The sequence below is a fragment of the Lycium barbarum genome, chromosome 2 (genome assembly GCF_019175385.1).
Source record: "Lycium barbarum isolate Lr01 chromosome 2, ASM1917538v2, whole genome shotgun sequence".
Taxonomy (NCBI): domain Eukaryota; kingdom Viridiplantae; phylum Streptophyta; class Magnoliopsida; order Solanales; family Solanaceae; genus Lycium; species Lycium barbarum.
The window spans coordinates 118136912-118160254 of NC_083338.1; the positions used below are offsets into that span (position 1 = coordinate 118136912).

At 42.0% G+C, this 23343-nt stretch overlaps 1 protein-coding gene across 1 annotated transcript in view; it reads right to left on the reverse strand.

The window, feature by feature from the left end:
- Positions 1-23343, reverse strand: part of LOC132626903 (exocyst complex component SEC10b-like) — a 37262-nt gene that overhangs the window by 13500 nt on the left and 419 nt on the right. The window contains exons 2-15 of the mRNA XM_060341934.1: positions 21851-21946; positions 21502-21750; positions 21331-21405; positions 20797-20898; positions 20413-20463; positions 20166-20271; positions 18065-18184; positions 16457-16548; positions 16107-16272; positions 15946-16022; positions 15558-15656; positions 15371-15461; positions 1491-1576; positions 543-716 (exon numbers count right to left, since the gene is read on the reverse strand). Of these exons, the coding sequence (XP_060197917.1) occupies positions 543-716; positions 1491-1576; positions 15371-15461; positions 15558-15656; positions 15946-16022; positions 16107-16272; positions 16457-16548; positions 18065-18184; positions 20166-20271; positions 20413-20463; positions 20797-20898; positions 21331-21405; positions 21502-21750; positions 21851-21946 (1584 nt within the window). The remainder of the gene's footprint in view (positions 1-542; positions 717-1490; positions 1577-15370; positions 15462-15557; positions 15657-15945; positions 16023-16106; positions 16273-16456; positions 16549-18064; positions 18185-20165; positions 20272-20412; positions 20464-20796; positions 20899-21330; positions 21406-21501; positions 21751-21850; positions 21947-23343) is intronic.

Below are 23343 nucleotides of genomic sequence, written 5' to 3' on the forward strand. Positions count from 1 at the left end.
AGGGAATGGTTGTTAATGATACAGTGCTGGATTTTGCAGATCGTTACATACTCAGAGGGACAAATCTAGCTCTTTTGCATGACATTAGTACAATATTGGGGCTGAGGTCTTCTGAATCAAATTTATATTTCTTACTAAAGAAAATATGGAGGAGATTCTCACTCCCTCTGTATGTATAAGTCAACTATAGGTCTTCACTATTCGACCAATCTTTCTTATGACATAAATAAATTATTGATGTGACAGGGGAAATCTCCACATACAACATATCCAAAGTAGAGAAACTTTCGCTATCACTATCAACAGTCATATGAATTTAACATCTTTTCAATCCAAATTCTAATCTGACTAGCCTAAAGCATCAAAGAGGAGGTTAAAAACTCTACTGGACTTGAAAATGCATGTGATGTGAACAAATCTACCCCGACAATTCAAGCCTAATGCAATAACTACTTCCCTTTAGTCAGCCAGCCAAAAGCAAAAAAATTGAGAGATGATGAAGGTGAAAGCTTCAGCAAGATCTTGAAACATGTCATATGTACCTGTAATGAAAACAAACTGCATCTGGATATTGCTTCTTCATTCCAACGAACAAACTGTGTCACCACAGTGACAGAAATTTCCGGGTTAGAAAGTATTATTGAAGCTCCTTTTGAGCGTCCAATTGTCCCAGATGACTCAGAGGATAACTGACTTTCACTACGCAGTTCGTCCATCTGCAAATTAAAGTAAGAGGTCTTTTCAAAAGTGTTCAAGAGCAGGTTCACCAGAATGATATGTTACAGGTGGTACACTATTATAAACTTCTTAATTCAGAAAGTTGTGGGGTGTCTATTGTTACAGTGACATTATTCTAGAGACAGCTGGTAGCCTTGTCAGCTAGCATACAAAAATGTCATGCAAGCTAAGTTTGACTTGGGAGGAGCCTCTGTGGAGTAAATCGTTTGCAATTTACACGGCACCTAGTTGGTGCTTTGGAACGTGTAAAGATATGGCACCTGGGCCTGACTCAACCCCAAAATCTAGCTCATGAGGAGAGGATTGCCTAAGTCCATATAAGTAAACCACCAGTACATTCCCCAAACAATGTGGGACTCTAACCCACTCTAACACCCCCTTCACGCCCAGGCTCAACTGGAGCGTGGACCGGGGGCTCAAACATAGATGGACCTGGCTCTGATACCATGTAAAGATATGGCACCTGGGCCTAACTCAACCCCAAAAGCTAGCTCATGAAGGGAGGATTGCCCAAGTCCATTTTCAAGGTTCCCCAGAACCAGTTTATACTAGAAAGTTGACAACCAAAAAATTCTTTACTTTGTTTGTAATGAGAATAGATTTTACTTCAGGAGTTTATGATTGTTTCCATCGTCGAACATAGCATCTTCCAAAATTTTCTTCTTCTACCTAAGCAAGAGAGAGAAAGGAATGGATTCCTTAAACAGAAACTAGAGTGATGGACTGATTCAGAGAGAGAAACTGCCACAAACCTTAGCTTTGTAAAGTTGTTTAAGAGCGGCTTGCTCGCACTCTATGTATATATCTTTGTGTGGTAGAAACAAAGATTCAGTCAAACCTGAACAAGAGAAAAATGGAGATCACAAATATAATCGACATAAACAAAGTCAGTCAAATAAATTTTTAAAGGAAATAGCCTATGGTCAAGACCACTTAGATTGGCCTTGTGGTAAAAAAAAATTAAAAAAAAATAGTGAGTTGCTACAAAAAATTGTGTTCTAGACTTCTAGTACCCAAATCAAACCATGGTGGTTAGCCGCAGTAAGTGACCTTTCAGGACTAGAACTTTTTCTAGAATTTTTGGAACTGAAGCAGATGTAATAACTATCTTTGCGCACTACAAGAAACACAACACTTTAGATTTGATATAAGATCTGCCATTGTAGTTTATTTCTCTTAAACAGGTAAAAGAGAAAAAGGACTCCACAATATTAATTGATCAACAATGTCTAAAGAAATACATGCTTCAAAGACAGAAAAGAACAAAACTTGGGTATCAAGAACCTTGTCACTAACTCTCCTAGTTGACAGAGCTTTCAGAATGAAGACTCGAGCGGCTTAAATCATGCATTTACATGTCTCTGTAAGGTAAATCCTTACTATACCATTTGGAAGCAGCATGTTCTCCAAAGTAAAAGCAGTCATATGCAGATTTTGGCACATGCCGTTTTATAGCACATTTATTAAATTTGAATAGCTACATTCAAGTAACAATGAGATGGTGCAAAGGTTCATTTTTGTGTACGGTGTGAACCCGTAAGTTCACCTCAGTTTGATGAAGGGTCATACGGGGTGACTAGCGGAGATCGTTCCAAGAGGACGGAGGGAACATACCGAGCCTGCACAGAGGGAGTCTAAGAAGATAAGTCTGAATCTCAAAGTTTATCCTTCACGGATTTATCTCAGAGAATCACGCCCTCAACAGACGTGTCCGATATCTCCGGAAACATTTACCCACGTTGAAGCTTGAATCATTTGGTTAGTATAGGACACTAGCACTATAAATACATATGCAACAGCCCCATTAGAGGGCATCTCCATCTCTTTAAGTTAGCAATTAACACTTGAAAGAATATCATAGCAAAGGCCCGATATCAATAAAGCTTCGTTACTTCTAGTTTATTTTTTAGTCCAAGCAAGGAGATAAATCCTTTTCCTACTCGGATCTGTCGCTTGCACTCGTTATACAGGCTATCTTCTTTTAATTTTCCTCGTTATTGTTTACTTTTCGATTATCCGTTTATCTTGCCAACAAGCCTAACCACATATCCTTTAAACCGCGTACAAATTCAATTGTTGCTCTCTTTTGAGGGAAACAGTTTGGTGCCCACCGTGGGGCCAAGGATAATAGTGACGGCTCATTGACTAGACAACTTTCACTTGTTTTGTTCGTTTTTGTGATTTCAGGATCATGTCGAATCTAAGTCACTCCGTTCACCTCAACGAAGATGAATCTAGCGAGCACAACGCAAACCCCAACGGGATACCATCCAACAACGTGCCCGCCGCTAATCCAGTAGGCGACCAGCCCGTCCAAAACCCACATGCTAATGGAGCGGATAGGCGTGGAGCCCCCGAAGGGGCGACGGAAGAAGTTAATTTGCGTGTGATTTATAATTTGTTGCAGGAACACCGAGTCACCATGAGCAACAACAAGAGGCCATTGTGCGACTTCAAAGGGACTTTAGCGACGCGTTGGCACCAGAACCGGACCGAGTGTCGGAACCAGTTCGAAGGGAAATAGAGGTTAGCGACAGTCATGACAGGCCGGCTGCTGGTGAGTCATCCGAGATGATAAGAATGCTCGAAGCTTTGACCAAACGGATAGATTCCAACAAGAAAAAGGTGGATGACTACAACTCCCGGGTGGACCAGATACCATGAAAGCCTCCGATCCTCACCGGACAAGAAACCAAATACATTGTGAGGAGGCCTTTCCCTCCGAGTGCTGCACCAAAGCTGATCTCGAAGAGATTCAAAATGCCAGACATACCGAAATACGACGGAACAACCGACCCGCAATAGCATATTACTTCCTACACATGTGCTATAGCCGGGAATGATCTCGAGGACGATGAGATTGAGTCAGTAAGCTTGAAAAAGTTCGGTGAAATTTTGACCAAGGGAGCCATGCAGTGGCACTGTTCGTTACCCCAACACTCCATCCCATCCTTCGAGTTACTTGCGGATGCCTTCGTGAAAGCTCACGCGGGGGCACGGAAGGTACAAGCGCGGAAGGCGGACATATTTAAGATTTTCCAAAGGGACGACGAGCGACTCAGAGAATTCGTTACCAGGTTCCAGCAGGAAAGAATGTTGTTACCGCCGGTTCCGGATGAATGGGCCGCCCAGGCGTTCACGAAAGGACTTAATCCCACAAGTTCCAACGCATCCCTCAAACTGAAAGAGAATTTGTTAGAATTCAGCGCTACAACTTGGGCAGATGTGCATAACAAATACGAATCAAAAATCAGAGTAGAGGATGATCAGTTAGGGCTCCCACCGGGTCCAGTAACCCGAACAAAGAGCGACAGATCAAAAAAGATGTTCGAGACAGAGGTAAACCCCCTAAGGGATGGGTATCATCTTTACCAGTCGGTAAGGTCCGGCTTCCGGTCGGAGAAAAGTAGAAGTGCCCCATGTCTTAGCATCAACCGAGGAGACAGGCGGAGCGACCGGGGTTCGTCGAGCAGGGGCCTCCAGTACAAAAACAACACCGCTGCAATCTCGAGTACTGGAGAAAGCCTTAGGTTGTCGGAATATAATTTCAATGTCGACTCATCGGCTCTAGTGACGGCTATTGGAAAGATAGAAGGAGCAACATGGCCAAGACCACTCCGAAAATGACCCTTCACAGCGGGATCCGAAACTGATATGCGATTATCATGGTACCCATGGACATCGGACCGACGATTACAGGGGATTAAGAGATGAAGTAGCTCGGTTACTCAAAAACGGTCATCTCACAGATTTCTTGAGTGAACGAGAGAGAAATAACTATAAGAACAGGGAAGGTAACAAAAAGGTTGAGCCGGAGGAGCCTCAACATGATCATTGGCGGGGTTGAAATACCTCGAGGACCTGTCATGAAGAGAACGAAGTTCTCTATCACGAGGGAGAAGAGGAGCCGGGACTACGTACCGGATGGATTCATTTCGTTCAGCGACGAGGAAGTGGAAGGCATCACCCAGCCTCACAATGACGCCCTGGTAATCTCTGTACTTGTAAATAAAACTCACGTTAAACGTATTTTAATTGATCCAGGTAGCTCGGCAAATATCATCCGATGGAAGATCGTCGAACAACTGGGTCTATTTGATCAAATGGTACCAGCAACCCGAGTCTTGAACGGGTTCAACATGGCCTGTGAGACCACCAAAGAAGAAATCACCTTGCCCGTGAACACAGCTGGAGTTATACAACACACAAAGTTCTACGTCATTGATGGAGAAATGAAGTACAATGCCTTGTTCGGGAGACCTTGGATACACGTAATGAGAGCAGTGCCCTCTACACTACATCAGATGCTGAATTTCCAACCCCCGATGGGATAAAGATTATCCGGGGAGAGCAGCCAGCCGCCAAAGAGATGTTCGCAGTCGAGGAAGCAGCACCAAAAGAACCCGCACCTAAGGACCCAACAGTAAGCAGCACCAAGAATTCAGACACAGACAAAAGAGCCAAATAGCAATCACAGAATGCGGTGGCCGCAGAGAAAGACGACTTCCGCATACCAAGATCCTTCGTGCCGCCAAACGAATCTGATGCAACGAAGTCAACAATAGAAAATATGGAACAAGTTGTCCTTTTCGTTCATCTCCTGGATAGGAAGGTATACCTGGGCATGGGACTTACCCCGGAGCTCAGGAGTGAGTTAATTGAATTTCTTAAAGCTAATTCGGATTGTTTTGCATGGTCCCATTTAGACATGACAGGAATTCCACCGGAAGTAACCACTCATCGATTAAGCTTGGACCGGAGTTTCCCTCCAGTAAAACAGAAACGCAGGCCGATGTCAGAGGTCAAACACGCATTCATCAAAAAGGAGGTAACAAAGTTGTTAAAAATAGGGTCCATCCGGGAGGTCAAATACCCGGACTGGTTAGCCAATATCGTAGTCGTACCAAAGAAAGGTAATACATTTAGAATGTGTATCGACTTTAAAGATTTGAATAAGGCGTGTCCGAAGGATTCTTTCCGTTTGCCTCACATCGATCGAATGATAGATGCGACGGTTGGACACTCTATGCTAAGTTTTCTTGACGCATACTCCGGGTACAATCAAATCCGAATGAACCCGGAGGATCAGGAGAAGACATCTTTCATAGCAAGGTATGGGACTTATTGTTATAATGTAATGCCCTTCGGATTAAAAAACACCGGAGCCACTTATCAACGCCTAGTTAACAAAATGTTCGAAGAACAGATAGGAAAAACGATGGAAATTTACATTGATGTCATGCTTTCATTTGGGATCGATTTAGGCCCAGAAGCTCATACCCAAATGACGAGGAGATATGCAGAATGAAGATTTCCAAACTAATGTTCAAGAGTGGAAAAGACCGAAATAGATTCAATCTGGTGTCCCGATCAAGAGGACATTGATTCAACGGTTAGCTAGGCCGTTGGAATCGTTACGGAGATTCCCCCGGTAGGGCCGTCTTCCTTCGTTCATCCTTGAGACTGAGGATCCGATCTATAGCGCACTCGTAGATCGGTGCGGTTTTACAAAGCATCTAAGCCAAAATAAGAAAAGAGAAAACATCTGTCAAATGGAGGCCGAAGTTAGAAAGTAAGTGGATTCGTAGACAAGTCCTTGGAAACAGAGGACCATTTAAAGCATTTGCAGGAAACTTTCAATGTTCTGCGCAAATACAGCATGAAGCTGAATCCGGAGAAGTGTGCCTTCGGCGTCGGGTCGGGAAAGTTTTTAGAATTCATGGTGTCAAACCTAGGAATTGAAATTAACCCGGATAAGGTAAAAGCCATCGAAGATATCACAGTGGTCAAAAATGTGAAGGGCATACAAAGGCTGACCGGGAGAATCACGGCCTTAGGCAAATTCATTTCCAGATCCTCAGACAAAAGTCACCGTTTCTCTTCCCTGCTCAAGAAGAAAAATGACTTCGTATGAACACTTGAATGTCAACGAGCCTTGGAAGAATTGAAGTAATATCTGTCAAGCCCGCCCCTACTGCACACACCGAAGGCCGGCGAGTAGTTATACTTGTACTTGGCTGTATCCGAGATCGCGGTAAGCGGTGTCCTAGTCCGAGAGAAAAAAGGTACGCAATTTCCGGTCTATTATGTTAGTAGAACTTTAGGAGACGCTGATGAGCGTTATCCCCACTTGGAAAAGCTTGTTTTAGCATTGTTAAGTGCGTCTAGAAAATTGAAACCATACTTCCAATGTCATCCCATATGCGTAATAACTACCTACCCATTAAAAAACGTAATGCACAAACCAGAATTATCTGGTAGGTTAGCAAAATGGGCGTCGAAATCAGTGGGTATGACATCGAGTACAAACCCCAAATAGCCATAAAGTCTCAAATCTTGGCAGACTTCATGGCAGATTTCACCCCCGCGATGATACCCGAGGTTGAAAAAGAATTGTTGTTAACCTCGGAAAAAACATCAGAGGTCTAGACCTTACACATGAACGGTGCATCCAACGTAAAGGGGTCCAGACTCGGTATCGTACTAAAAAGTCCGACTGGAGATATTATACGTCAGTCTATAAAAGCGTTGTTGAAATTGACTAACAATGAAACCGAGTACGAGGCCTTGATTGCAGGTTTAGAGTTAGCCCGGGGATTGGGCGCCGAGGTCGTTGAAGCAAAATGCGACTCCCTCCTGGTCGTGAACCAAGTTAATAGGACTTTCGAGGTAAAAGAGGATAGAATGCAGAAATACTTGGAAAACGTTCAAGTGGTTCTACATCAATTCAAAGAATGGACATTACAACATACTCCGAGAGAGCAAAACACCGAGGCAGACGCTTTGGCGAAATTGGGCTCCTCGGTAGGAACGGAGGGACTAAACTCAGGCACAGATGTCCAGTTGATGAGTTCGGCTATAGAAAACAATCAAGTTGAAGTCAACGCAACAAGTTTGACTTGGGATTGGCAGAATAAGTACATAGATTATTTGGTGGATGGGAAGCTGCCAACCGATCCTAAGGAATCACGTGCACTTAGAACTAAGGCAGCGAGATACAGCATGGTTGATAGTAGCCTATACCGACGTTCCTTCTGTGGCCCCCTCGCTAGATGTCTAGGGCCCGGCGAAGCCAAATATGCAATGCGAGAGGTACACGAGGGGACGTGCGGCAATCATTCCCGAGCAGATTCATTGGTTTGAAAGTTGAGGTTATTATTGGGATCATATGGAAGAGGACGCGAAGAACTCCATCCGCAAATGCGACCAATGTTAGAGACACGCCCCGATGATACACCAGACGGGCGAGTTGCTTCACCCGGTACTTTCCCCATGGCCATTCATGCAATGGGGGATGGATATAGTCGAACCTTTACCCTCGGCACCAGGTAAGGCTCGCTTTATATTATTTATGACTGACTATCTTTCTAAGTGGGTTGAAGCGCAAGCATTTCAAAAGGTCCGGGAAAAAGAGGTCATTAATTTCATATAGGACCACATTGTTTGTCGATTCGGCATACTGGCCGAGATCACATGTGACAACGGTCGACAATTCATAGGAGCCAAGGTAAAATATTTCCTCGAAAGACTGAAGATAAAGAAAATAATGTCAACTCCATACCACCCGAATGCAAACGAACAGGCAGAATCCACGAACAAATCCATCATTCAGAACTTGAGAAAGCGTCTCGATGAGTCTAAAGGAAGATGGAAAGAAGTCCTCCCCGAGATATTATGGGCGTACAGAACAACACCGAAATCAAGCACCGGGGAGACACCATTTTCCCTAGTGTATGGCACAGAGGCTCTAATCCCCGTGCAAGTAGGCGAGCCCAGCTTCAGGTTCCAATACACCACAAAAGAATCAAATGACGAAGCTATGGCTATAAAACTCGATTTGACGGAGGAATTGCGCGAAGTCGCTTTACTCCGATTAGCAGCCCAAAAACAACGAATGGGCAGGTACTACAACCAAAGGACAAACCTCCGACATTTCCAAATCGGGGACTTAGTCCTTCGGAAGGTAACACTGCATACGAAGAACCCCAACGAAGGAAAACTTGGGCCAAATTGGGAAGGGCCGTACAAGGTAACCGGAATAACGGGCAAAGGGTCTTATCAGCTCGAGGCAATGGACGGACAACAGCTGCCGAACAATTGGAATGTAGCACACCTGAAGAGATACTATTGTTGAGGTACGAACTTTAACTCTTAGTGAATTTCTTAAACATGTTATTTGACCCTTGTAGGAAGTAGCACAAACGAAGAGGTGATCACCGGATTTAGGTCGGAAAACACGTGTTGCACTCTTTTTCCCTTAGCCCAGTTTTGTCCCGACTTGGGTTTTCCGACAAGGTTTTTAATGAGGCAACAACATACAGCGTGTTACTTAAAATGTCGAAGACTGGCTACGAGCCGAGACTGGGGACTCCCCGGTAACAACGATAGTGTTTCTTCTTATAATTCAGACATAAAAACTGAGGGATAAGAGCATATAGCCCCCGTGAGATAAACCGAGGGAGTTGAAGGGTTTCTTTGTTAGGTTATCTTTGTAAGGGAAAACGACCGAATGAGTCGTTCCCGGATAGATTATTTTGTCAGGGTCAAACGACCGAACGAGTCGTGCCCGGATAATTCATTCTTAGTTACGGCAAAAGAAAACATATGCCCGTAGGTTATCTGTAACCATTCGTAATTATGAAATGAGAAGAACACTTCGGTTTAGACACTGTCAAATTTCAATATCAAATAAAAACACAAACCGTTCGTGTTTTCACATACTCCCTCTTGCAAGGGACTATCCGCTACAATAAGACGAATAAACTACGGGCCCAAACAAATTCCAAGAGAATTAAGCTCGATGCAAACACAGGCGTTAACAGTTCGAACTAAGCCTAAACACCATCAAAAAAATTTGATTTAAGGTCAAAAATATCGGCCTAAAATGCCCAATACGGATTCGGAGACGTCCGAATTCACGAGCATAAAATAAGGCCCATAAAAAACATAAATGACCAGGAAACGGCCCCAAGTCAGTAAGACCTTATGGATAATATCCACATTATATTCGACCCAAACATCAAAAGAAAAGAGGTTACATCAAACCCAGAAACCATCATATATAATAGGCCCAAAATATGCGGCATCATTCAAAATTTACACGGGGAACCAAAACCCAAAAATATAAAAACAAACCCAAAAACACAAAGGCCTATCTACTCCTCCTCCGAAGAGGCCGGATCTTCAGAGTTCGAGGGGTCATCCCCGGAGCTTTCACCATTAAATGCCTTATCCATTTTGGCTTCCATCTCCTTGGCCTGAGCGATTTTGGCTCCAATGCCCTCGAGGCCTTCCTCCTGGATCTCACGAAGAGTGTGAACCCGAGTCAGCCATTTCATATGCTCGGCCTTCAGAACGGAGCGGTCAGTGGCCGCATGGACATCAGCAACAGCTTGATCTTGGATCCGGTGACGGGCTGCCAATGACTGGTTCAGTTGATTGGTCGGGTCTTCCACGGCCTTGGCTTGATCATCCGCCGCCTTTTGGGCCGTTTTCAGAATATCTCTCTCTGCAGAGCGCTCGGTCATCAACCTGTCGAACTCGGCATTAAGAGCGTTGAGCTCTTGTCTCAGAGCAGAAATGGCAGCCATCCGTTCTTTAAAGGCTTCGAAAGAAACCTTGGCCACCATGGCCAACCTCTCTTTTCCACCTGAAGGACAGTATATTTCTCAGCCATATTCGCTAAGTCATTCCCCGATCGGAGGTTCTCTTCCCTAGCAAGGGCAACCTCAGTTTTGGTCACCTCGAGTTCGGCCTTGGCTACATTAAGATCGGCCTTGACGGCGTCGACCTCGGCTTTAAGAATGGAGGCGTCACCGGATTCCTACAGCCGCTTTTTCGCATCTCAAAGGAGGATCTCAAATTTGTGAGTTTCACGACTCGGGGCATCCAATTGACCCCGAGCGTCGTCAAGCTGACTTCGCAGCTCACCATTCTCTTTTGAACCCCAGAGAAATCCCTCGTGTAGCAACACCACGGCTTGCATTTGAGAATGGGTTAATATGATAGAGAATTTAAAAGGTGTGAAATAAGAGGGTAATTCACTAGTACATACCCGGTTGCAGGAGTGCATGCTCTAGTTCAGGAGACACAGCCACGAAATATTGTCCATCTTTTCCCGATCTTCACGGGACACCAAAGGCCAGAGATAGCTAGCCACACCAACCGGACGAGATAGAAAATGCATATCCTACAGTACAGACACAACGGTAGATTTCATCTTCCTCGGGTCAGCACTTGGAGCGGGAAACGTACCCACAAGGTTAGACCGAGAACCCGATTCAATAACATGCAAAGGTCACCTCCAACCTTGGGGGATCGGCAGGTTGATACCCGAAGGGTCAGTCCTGACTACATCGCCTGGGGCAACCTCTTCCAGCATGATATCGAGGTGTTCCTCGTGTAAAGAGCGAGAAGAAGAAGCCCCAGGCAAATTAGTCATGACGATGGCATGCTCTTCACCAGATGGATCATCCTCGACCGTTATGACATTACCCGAAATTCGGACTTGACTCTCAAAAGGCTGCTGGGAGCCAACATCGGGTATCCCCTGCGAATCAACGTGCTGCGAGTTTGTGCTGACCATAGTTGGGTTAACCACGGGCGCCGCAGTTTGTTGTAAGCGGAAGGCAATCATAAAATCATCGTCATCCTTCTCGGGGACATCCTTCAGTGACCGTAAGGACTCACTGCGGGTTTTGGAGGGCTTCTTTCTTTTAGGACCCGCAGGAGATGAAGGCTGGGAGGACCTGCTCCGTTTCCTACTTTTGGCCACCTCGGTAACCAGTTGCTCGGTGTTGGTGGGATCAAACATCGAACCATATCCAAGGGACGCGGTCGGAGGCTCCCTCAACTGGGTTTTGTTTCGCTTTAAGCTTACGAATATAACAGGATATCACGGGCTGAAAAAAGCCTAAAAATATAACCAGGGGCGAGAAGTCCAAGAAGACTCATCGTGATTTTTCACCTCCCATTTGCCCGAAAACAAGTGGCTCCAAGATCAGAGCTCATGAGGGCATTGGGCCATGAGGTCCTCAAGCCACTCCTCGAGATTATCAATAACACCGGGCACCCACTTTTTGGCTATAAAACAAGAAAACGGAACATAAATACAGTTGGAAACCTACCGAAGAAAAATTTTAGGCATCAAAGTCACTTACGTCGTTTATTCCTCTTCTCGGGGAAAGGGCGATGACTCGGAGGAATGATTTCCTCGGTCTTGACACGGACGTACCTCACCAACCATCCCTTGTCCTTGTCATCCACACTAGAAAGAATTGGGAACTTTCCACGCTTCAGAAGCTTCACTATGCCCCCGCAGAAGAAGCGTGGCTAGTAAAGTTGGATCAAGTGATTTAGAGTGAACTCGGCCTTGACTTTGTTAGCCAAAAACCGAATGCATGTAACTACGTGCCAAACGTTTGGTCCGATCTGCCCAAGACATACTTGATATGTCCGACACATGTCCAGAATGACGTTGTCGATTGCCGGCTTCAAATTGAACGTGAAGGGGAAAGTATAGACACTCGAATACCCCTCCACGGAGGTTGTAATATCTTCATCGGGGCCCGGGATTATGATCTCCGAGGGGCCATATTTCCAACCACCATCCGGTTGGGGCGTTGACTGACGTTCCAACCACAATCTGATCAGAGTTTTGGTAGGATCGCTTCGGTGACAGCCGTGGGGTAACACCTCACGTCATAACCCCGATCCGCATTATCTCCCTTCGGGGGCTTCTCGGGGGAAAATTCCGAGTCGAAATTGTATGATAACGGCATCACGTCCCTTCCGCAAGGTTCATAAGGAACCTTAGTCTCTGCCTCGACAGCAGTATCGATGGCACGAGGGGAACCGGCCGGAGTATTTTCACGAGAAGAAGTTCTAGAACTGGAGGCCATATTTTCCTAGAAAAAGAGCTTGAATATCTGGGGAAAATGTGATGAAGGTTTGAAGGACAAACAGAAAGTTGTAAGAAATATGAAGATCAAACGGAAAAACCGATGAAGATTTGAAGGAATTTGTTGAGAAGTTGAAAGGATGGGAGATTTGAAGATTTGAAGATTTGAAAAAGGGGAGGAAGCTTTCGGAAATTGTAAATGAGAAAAAGAGTAGAGAGTTGAGTATTTATAGAGGCGGGGAGGAACATTTCCCATTCGTCGCCTCCCAAACGACCAACCGGGAACCGACGCGTGCCCCGTGTCAGTAAGAAGTGACATGATGGGACGTTCGGATTTCCTGCATATTCCTAATGAGATGACATTATTGCTTCAGAGTAAAGTTCGAACAGATTGACTTCGAGCCAAACTAAATTCGAGAAGACAAAACGAGCTACGAGCTAATTCAGAAAGAAAGCTTTTATTCAATTAAGCATCCTTACAAGACAATTGATATCGATCAAAACGACCGTGCAAAGCAAATCAACAAAAAACAACAAAAGAAATCCTAAACTTCCGAGCTCTAGACCTCGCCATCCTTAGGCTCGTCAGCATCTCCGAACAAGCTGCTTTAAGTCGCTCGTTCTCTGCCCAAAGTAGGGCGATCTCCTCGATAAAGTTCTCCTTTGTTCGGGCCGGAGGAGGAGCACGGTCACTGGGGCTCGCAACAGCCTCTTCTTCGGGATCGTCCTCGATCTCCACGATCAGGGCGGGACCCCCTCTAGAGGATGCTCTCCGAGCTGCCCGAAGAGACTTGACCCTGGCACCGATTCCCTGACCAACGGTTGATGCTTCCGGATTGACTCTCCTCTTCGGCGCCTTGGCCGAACTTGTGGTGCTTCCTTCGGGAGCATCCTCGGTTTTTACTTTAACAACCCTCGCTATTGGTACCTTCTTCACCGAAAGCCCTGAAACACAAAGGAACGAGTCAGGTTATGTTGAAGGACTGCAAATTATGGTAACAAAGAATGGAATTTACCGTGATTCTTGCCTCTCCATCCAATCGGGCCCAGATCTTTCCAAGAACGACCTACGTGTTCAGCGGCACCTAACACAGCGGTTACCCATTCAAAGATCCCGGGTAGTTCGGGTTCGACGGCGGTCAGTTCAGAATTCCACGTCTCCGGTAGAGGGGTGGAGTTGATACGTTGCAATTGGGTCGTTCTCATCATAATGAACCGATGCAACCATCCTCGGTCGAAGTCATCCTCGGGGTCGATCAGGCCCCGGGGGCCCCGAGGAAGAAGTTGGACAATGCCCCCATGGATCACCCGGGGAATATAAATATGGATTAAATGGTCTAAGGTGAATGGGACTCCGGCCATACCGGCCAAAAACTTAATACAATAAACAAGTCGCCATATCTGAGGAGCAACTTGCCCAACGCAAATTCAGTAACGGCAGCAAAGGTCTTCGATCACCTGAAGGATAGGAAGTTTAAACCCGATGGCAAATGGGTAAGTGTATACGAGAGAATAACCTGGGATATGGTGGTTAATCCGTACACCCTGCTCAACAGGGGAAATCTTAACGTCGTCATCCAAATGACACTCTCTCCTCACTCTGGGAATTGTGGCGTTATCAACAAAAGATTCAAAATGCCTCACATGGTTATAATGATGGCCAACTTTGCAATCATCCTCGTATTTGAATCCAGCCGGAACGATTTCAGCCGCTTGAAACTCAAGTTCTTTCATATCAGAAGGTTCAGTAGGAGATGGTGGGGAGAATCTGAAGACGGGAAGCGTTGGTCAACAATAATGGAGAAGAAGACATCATAAACGAGGGTATGAAAGGCAAATAAGCGTTAAAAATCAAGGTTTTTCAAAATATGTGAGGAACTGATAAGTGCATGGCCTTATATAATGAGGAAGTTGAATTTGGAAAGGTCTCTAGTAACGTTAAAGTGGGAATGTGAAAGGCCAAAGGATTCTGACAATACACGTTTCCAAGGCAGAGACAACGGCACAGCATTAATTAGGCTCGGACTCAGGCTAGCCAATTGCTCAGTCAAAAATAAAGCGCGGTCTTGGGGTAAAACGACGTCTTTTCAATCCATTTCCCGGCTCCATTTCTTTACTCCGGAAAATGGAGGGACTATATGTGTACGGTGTGAACCCGTAAATTCACCTCAGTTTGATGAAGGGTCATACGGGGTGACTAGCGGAGATCGGTCCAAGAAGACGAAGGGAACATACCGAGCTTGCACAAAGGGAGTCCGAGAAGATAAGTCTGAATCTCAAAGTTTATCCTTCACGGATTTATCTCAGAGAATCACGCCCTCAACAGACGTGTCCGATATCTCCGGAAACATTTACCCACGTTGAAGCTTGAATCATTTGGTTAGTATAGGACACTAGCACTATAAATACATATGCAACAGCCCCATTAGAGGGCATCTCCATCTCTTTAAGTTAGCAATTAACACTTGAAAGAATATCATAGCAAAGGCCCGATATCAATAAAGCTTCGTTACTTCTAGTTTATTTTTTAGTCCAAGCAAGGAGATAAATCCTTTTCCTACTCGGATCTGTCGCTTGCACTCGTTATACAGGCTATCTTCTTTTAATTTTCCTCGTTATTGTTTACTTTTCGATTATCCGTTTATCTTGCCAACAAGCCTAACCACATATCCTTTAAACTGCGTACAAATTCAATTGTTGCTCTCTTTTGAGGGGAAACAATTTTATTTGTACCTTCAACATCCAAGTCACCACATCCGACACTGCGTAAGTCCTTAGCAAACTCTTGTGTCTTCTCATATGCGACAGCCAGCAATCTGAGATACTGAACATTCAAAGGCAACAAAAGAGTCAACCAAAGGCCATATTTTCCCCTTCTGATAAGTACAAAGAAAAGAACAATCTATGTAACATCACTCACTAATACAAGCCCGCCTTCTTCCATGGGAGGTGGGTTAACAAGAGATGGTTTCTGTAAGAGCTTCTCTAGAAGTTTTGGAACACGATCCTCCAAAACACGCTGTTCATAACCTCAATCTGTTAGTCACCAGTTCCATAATTGCACTTTTTTTTTTGTGGCATCACTCGGTAAGCACTTTGCTGGAATGGGAAATATCGGAAAGTACAGCAGACAAATTGGAGGAATCTCAAGATGTTCATGGCTAGAAATTGTCAATTTCTTAAATAACTGGTGCACGTTCACTAAAAGCAAGTATGTTACTCTTTTTATGCATATATTTCCAAAGATCTGCGACAACATAGCCTGAGCTAGCTTACTTTTTTCTGGCATAAGTAGTTTTCAACCATACCTGAACTAATATCGACATTACATCTTTAGGAGAAGGGAAAACCGCTGCTATTGTGGCTGCTTCTTTTCGCACCGTGTCTGGAAGAAAACATAATGTGTTAAAATTCAAAAGGCATGTATTTAGAAGAGAAACACCTTTTTATAAACTTCAACCAAAATAACCTGCAATTTCTTTAAACATTGACGAAAGGCCATTCGCAACATTGCTAGGGCTGGGTTGGGCGCCCTCCTCACCAAGAACCAATTTAGCATCCGCATTCATCACCTCAACATCAAACATGGGACGTAATCCCACATAGTGTTGCATGGCACTGGTACCCCTGTTAAACTGCTTGGAGAATGAACATGTCAAAAGATGAAGAGTTCTTTTCAATATAAATCACCAAGAATCAGGTACAAATTCCAAAGAAAAAATGAAAAACTTTCACCTTATCCCGTGTTTCCAGTAAGTTTAATAGAGTTTTAACATAATGGAAGTATTTTTGACAGGTCTACTGAAACGGCTTGTTTACCTGTGACAAAATCTTAGCATATTCACCCATTGTAGTCAAATTACGCTTCTGTGTAGCCACATCAAATCGAGCTAATAATCTGTTTTCCAACTCTAGCAGGTCACCAAATAAGAAGAGTACTTAGAATGTCCTTTAAACCAAAAATGATTAAGACATCACAGGAAAGACACATAAAAAAGAAAAACCAAGAACACTTTAGCTAGCTAAAAAACAAAAGCTAGGCACTCAAACAGCAAATGTTAATATTGAGGACCCTACTTAGTGCCTCTTTAGATCTTAAAATGCAGTACTATGTGTCCATATCATAGAATCCGTATTAAACTACAGAGGAAATACTCAATTAATGTTTGCTAAAATCATCTTTTACTAAAAACAGATTTCACAGATCTCGCTACTTTTCCACAGGAAACTTTCTGAACTCAAAAACTAGCAACCTGAGCATGATCAAAAGATATTTGTCACTCAATGCCCTTTTAAGATCCACTCTTCTTACTGTGACATGCCATATTTACGTTCATTGTACAAAATATTCAGTAGTCAAGCAATATGGTCACTGAAAAAGCTCGAACATAGCATTTTAGAAAGCATTATTGCCCTTACTTTAACAACAAATATTTCATTGGCCTATTTCTTTGTTCTTACTCTTCTTATGTATTCAGATGCACCAAATGAACATGTGGACATCCATATATTAAATTGTCCATACATCTTCCAAAATAAAAAAAGTCAAGAGACATATGAAAAAGGGTAAGACATCGATGATATGAGTTTCAAAGAGATTGTGCCTGTTCATTGGTCCCAGACGTGCTTCATGCTGGACTACACAAAGCATAATAACCTCTTGCTTGAATTCATAATTGAAAATCCTGTTGGTTTAGGTCTTAAGAACTTTTCATTGGTGTCAAACATGTTTTTCATGCCGGACCAGAACATCATTGGTGTCAAAAAACAATTAAAATTGAGAAAAATATAATTAGATGAATAGTTATTGTTTGGTGTTGCCATCTTCAAGATAGAACTCATGGGTGATAAAAAGCAGGTCTTATTTCTTGGTGACTTAACTGAAGAACTACCTAAGCGAGTGAAGCATTCAGCCTGTTTTGCACCTAGCTTCAGGGCCTAAAGCATGCCTTTTTGCAAGCCTTTGACAACACTGCAACTTGAGTCCAGCTTTTACAGGTAGATCCACCACCCAACCCTTTTCAGTAGGTATAACAAACTCTAAAACCCTCTCAAAGAAAAGATACAGTAATTATAAAAATAATCAACTATGAAAGCACAAAGCGAGAATGTGCACATCCTAAAAAATTTCTTAAAAAGTTCGTCTAAGAGTTGTCAGAAGGTTTTTAAAACTACATATCTCGTGTTTCAACTGACAAATAACCAACTTCTGCTCTACTCTTTTCATCATATATTAAGCTCCTCTAAAACAAAAGGGAAGTTCCAACAGCGATTCAGATTCTCCATTTCTCCTTAAGGTAGCTTGTGAAATGTAGCTTGTGAAATACTAGCTTGTTAAGACAGCAGTTGCAAACACAGCATTAGAATAAATTTATGAGGAGCACTAAAACACCACTAGTTAAAGAAATAAGTTGCTCGCCATTGTACCATTGCAGTACTCCTGGAGGTTTGTGATAGCAACTTCCAATCCTTTATTTGAAGTTGCATTTCCAACAGCAGAGGAGACAGTTGTTTTTTGTCTTCCAATATCTTCATCAGCAAATGATCCTGCAAATTAATTAAATGTGATTATATCTGGGGAAAAATCCTCTCAGGTGAAGGATATTCAATTAATCACTCAAAGGCTTCCTTTTAAATGACAAAGCAAGAAAATGTAAATGCAGCAACAAAAATTCTCTGTTGCTCCAATCCTCTATACGAAGTGCAGGAACCAGGATCAGGACATTGTTTTTAATTGTATAAACAGGAGAAGCTGAAAAAGTGGTCGGTCAGATGTTCTCGAATATCCTCACGCATAGAAGTCATGTTGAGAAGTAAATATATTAGTGTACTTCCTGGCAATTCAAATCAAAACCTTATGCAACAACGGGACATCGGACAGTTAATAAGAGAATAAGTCATAACCTGAACCAAATCCAACTGTCAAGTTTCTCCATGCCCACTCCATCCGAATTAACTCTCAGACAATCCCACAACCCACCCGAAAAAAGTAAAAGGACAGAAATGACCCAGCCTCGTGTTAAGTATTCCCATGTGTGATAATTCTCCACAGAAAGAGAACTACTAAAACATTACACGGTTATTAGAAAGTCAAACCAAACCTGATACTTTAAGTTTCCTCAAATTTTTTTTTTTTTTTTGCCACAGCATAACGTTTTAGATGTTACGACTTACCAAAGAATTTGGAAAGAAGAAAAGGCTTCCTCATATTTCAGTATGTCTTTACATCCCATGAGAAGGGGTATATATACAATGAATCCTATAACTTATTAAGGAAAGACAAACGATTACGATAAAAGGAAATATTCTATTCTTAAAATTACTCCAGAAAAAATAGTCTCCTAAATCCATGCTAATTAAATAACATAGTCAACAGTTACACCATCAACACATCGGAAGAAGCCAATGGTACTGCTTAATCAAGGAAGAAAAAGATATCATTCCGAGTTTTAACAAAGGCCACAGCTTTCCTACTCAGAGGCTAGGTGAAACTGAAGGGAATTAACCAACAAAGAAAAAAAAAAGAGAAGGCGAGAGAGAAACTCAAAGGAGTTATAACCAAAAAAAACACACCATAAAGCCCCAGATCTAAAGGTTGGATTATTCATCACATAAAATTTAGGATTGGGGTGTATGGATCCGAGTGTGGATATGGGTGCTGGGATATGGCTAATAAATGTATATTACGACTATATAAAGTATATATCTCGATCAGTTAAAGCTATTGAACTAAAACTAATAAAACTTATTTCTTTGCAAACACCTACTATTTTATTCATAATATATATATATATGACATAAACCCAAAAATCAAACCAAATACCCAATCAATGTATACATTTCGGTCATAGATGTAGTCAAAGCACCCAAGGTAAGTTGGCAAAGTCCGGTGTGGATCCCACACCCACACCCAAACCCATGTCTTGTCAACACGGGTTCGGCAAGAATTTTGAAGAGTTCGAGCAACATAGCAGTTAATAAATAGTATAGTTAAATAACAGAGAAATATGATAATGGAATAAATCCTACAGCATATCCTATTTTGCACCAACTTGAGATCGCTAAGTTGACTGAGAGTCAGAAACACTGAGCTTCTTCAGGTAATAACTATAGGAGGAAGACTATTGATAATTGATAATTTTTCCAATAAAGGCATCTGTAGTCAAATGAGCATGTACAATGGATAACACCATCTTGGATTCTTGGTATAAGTGAAAAATCAAAGATTACATCGTTAAAGATAACAAGGTACAAAATATCCCTCTTTTTTGGGGCAAAGAAAGACCAGATGGAAAAGCCCCATACAGCCAAGCATTTTAACCATTCAAAACTGGAAAGTAGAAGTAAAGGAAAAAATTCAAGAGTGATAAGCCGGGGTATTTCCTTTTGACATGGTTACAAGTTATTAACAGTTATCTAGTTTGACCTTAGAATAGTCAGCTCAACTAAAGATTGTAAAACAAAATTTGGCAAAGAATTTTCACAGTTACAGTTATGAGAATATCCAAAGAAGGGTAAAGAGTATTACTTAATTTCTGTGCAATAGAAGCAGCTTCAGCGACACGGTTATCATCAGTGAATAAAGGAGAAAGGGCTGTCAGGTCTCCTGGACTTCTATTGAACTCCATCAAGTACTGTTGAAGGGAAATCAATGTATTCCATCAATTCTTTTATAATGAATATACCCAAAAATAGATTCATAAGCAATGATGAATTTATGAGTTGTCCACCATGAATGAAATGACTTTCAGATGGTTCTTCATCAAAATGTTTACCTTTATGAGCTCTATCGTCTGACTAGCAGATTCTCTCTGAGTATCTGCACTCTGACAGGCAGAAGAGGTTCAAGAATGTACAAACTCAGTCTCAAATAACTTAAAAAACAGATTGATCTAGAGAAAATTAAAAAATTTGGAAGAAATGTCTTTCTATTTGTCCTCAGAAAAGGTGGCATTCTTTTAATGGAGGGAGCACACTTAAGTTTCTCTGGTAGTATCAAACTTCAGTTGAAGATCAAGAGCCAAATGTTACCTTCTTACTTATGTTACAATAGAAACAACCAGATAAAAGTAAATTAAGTCACACATTAAATCAATTTCTTGTACTTACAGTAGCAAAGAACAAAATAGTCTAAGTAATTAAGCAGGGATAACATTTACCTGCAGGTGATCTCCTATTTTGGCAGCAGTATGACCGACACTTGATATACGCGAATCCAAACGTGCAAAGCTACCAAACAAGCCATCTACACCTTTTTCCAGCTGCACATTTTAGTACTCATCAAAGCTAAGCCCAAGGCTTTCAGCAGATCAATGTGTATAAAGAAGCTCCATGTACCACCAAAGATACTGAACATGGAAGTTTAATGTAAACCAAAGATGATTTGAGAGGCAAATGAAAAAACAAATGGCTCAATCCTGCTTTCCGGAAACAAATGTAGTAAACATATCAAGTACATTTTCACAACATAGAATGTCATTTAAAAGGTTTACTAGGTCATCAGTTCATTTTTCAATTGTTCAATTCCAGTTCTATGACCCCATGTTCATCATCTCAAAGAAAAAAGAAGGTTTCTATGAAAGGTGATGATAGCTCCAAGCAATAACTGAAAAGGATTTCTGTTAGCAAACTAATGATTTATCTTGTAATGCCAAAAGTACACACATGTGTGAATTTTCCATTGTCTTACTGACCTCAGCAAGTGTCTTACGGTGCTTCAAGTCTTGGACAGCAACTTCTTTTGTGAGATTGCTTAGTTTTGCATCAACCTTACGACAAAGATAAGGGCTTTAGCTAAAAACTTTTAAGAAAAAGAAAAAGAAAAAAATAACTCAATGTGTCAGCACAATGTCCTTTTCATATACCTGTCTTTTTTGCTCAACCAATTGGGTGCTAGAATTCTTAAACAGAGATAACAAAGCATCAACTTCAGGGAACAATGGGCTTGAAAGTAACTTTCCTGCATTTGATGGTGCCCGCATATGCCCATTTGATTGTGAATCAATTCCAACAATGCTGACATGACCTTCTGATGAGTCTACTTCTTTATCCAGATAAGAAGGCAATAACTCAGTCACCAAGTTACCAAACAAATCATCAAATGAAAAGTCCCCCTGCATCACTCGATAAAGCACATTGATTGTAGTTAATAATTAACTATTCCAAATTAAGTTTGCATTATCTTCCAACTCTAAATGATGACTGAGGCATGACCTTGAAATCATCTACATCAAGAACTAGTGGAGTAGAGTCAGAAGATGCGGATTTTGACATACGACTGGCCTGCGCTGCATCTCTAATCTCTTTCATCTAATCCGCATGAGACACGATCATTTGAAAGACAGAAAAAGTAAGTAAAATTCAGTATAAATATGGTGCATCACAAAGCAAGTATCATTATTCTCATTGGCGCCAGACACTTCATTTACTAAGTGATATTAGCGCATGATTAATAACCAGTAGGAACTTAACAGCCACAGATAAAACAAATGCCAAAAGAAATTGCAAAAAAAAATTGATCTGCCAAAACCCGTATGCTGAGTGGGGATTGAGGACGTAGATCTCTATACATCACTTTCGTCTCAATGAATTATATTTAAAATTCTTGAAATAAACAAACTTTCATCAGAAATCTTCCGATTTCTACCTTATCATGCTTGTCCAGGTAGGTGGATTTCTTCAAAAGTTGAACATCAAAAAGGCGTACGCCAGCGTTGTTAAGAAAATGGACCTCGGACCCCACTTCAACCCCAAAAGTTAACTCGAATTGTCCAAGACCATATAAAAGACACTTAACCAACGTAGGATTCTAACACACCTCTGCACACTCAGGGTTAAAATTATGGAGTGTGGAGTAACATAACATGTATAGTCTAACATCATGATGGGTTTGATTATGATACCACATTAAGAAAGACCTTGGCCTAACTCAATCCTGAAAATTGGCTCAACTGGCGACAATTGCCCAAAAACATATAACGAGACTACAGCCAATCACTTACCCAAAGTGGAATTGTAACATACAAAAATTGGTAGTTCCCACTACCCTTCTAGGCTTAAATAGGCTTTAATAGGATATACAACAATCAAATCATGACTTGCATCCTTTTGCCTAGATGATTTTGGTCACCTACGTTCCCCAAAAATTCTTCTAGTCACTCTCCTCTTTTAGACAAAAGATGCTTTATCCCTCTACTGCTTATACCAAAACCATGTCATGAATTGGGACATCCTACACTGTTTCAGGAGTCATACATATACCTCTCGCGCCAAAATTCTGATTAAATATACGTATATACATATAACATTATTCTAAAATTGATATACGCACGACACCATATGAAAAATAATGGAAACTAAACATGGATTTAAGAGAAGTCTTATTAAAACCCCAGAGCCTCAAATTCAACAACAATTAAGAGTGCATTATAGCCCAACCATCCACGTATCGATTGGATCACAGTTTCATCAATCCAAGAAAAGTTGATGCTACAGAGTAAGCATTGCCTATTCAAATTGTAAACAACTAAAAGTTGACGAAGTTGATTATTTGGATATAGCAAAATCACGTGCACAAACGTTAACATCATGAAAGAACTAATTGCACCATAATTAATCTTCATTCAAGAACTGCACGTTCTATTGTAATTGTCTGGAGAAAACATTTATGTGTTGGACAAAAACGTTAACTTATTTAACATGTCCAT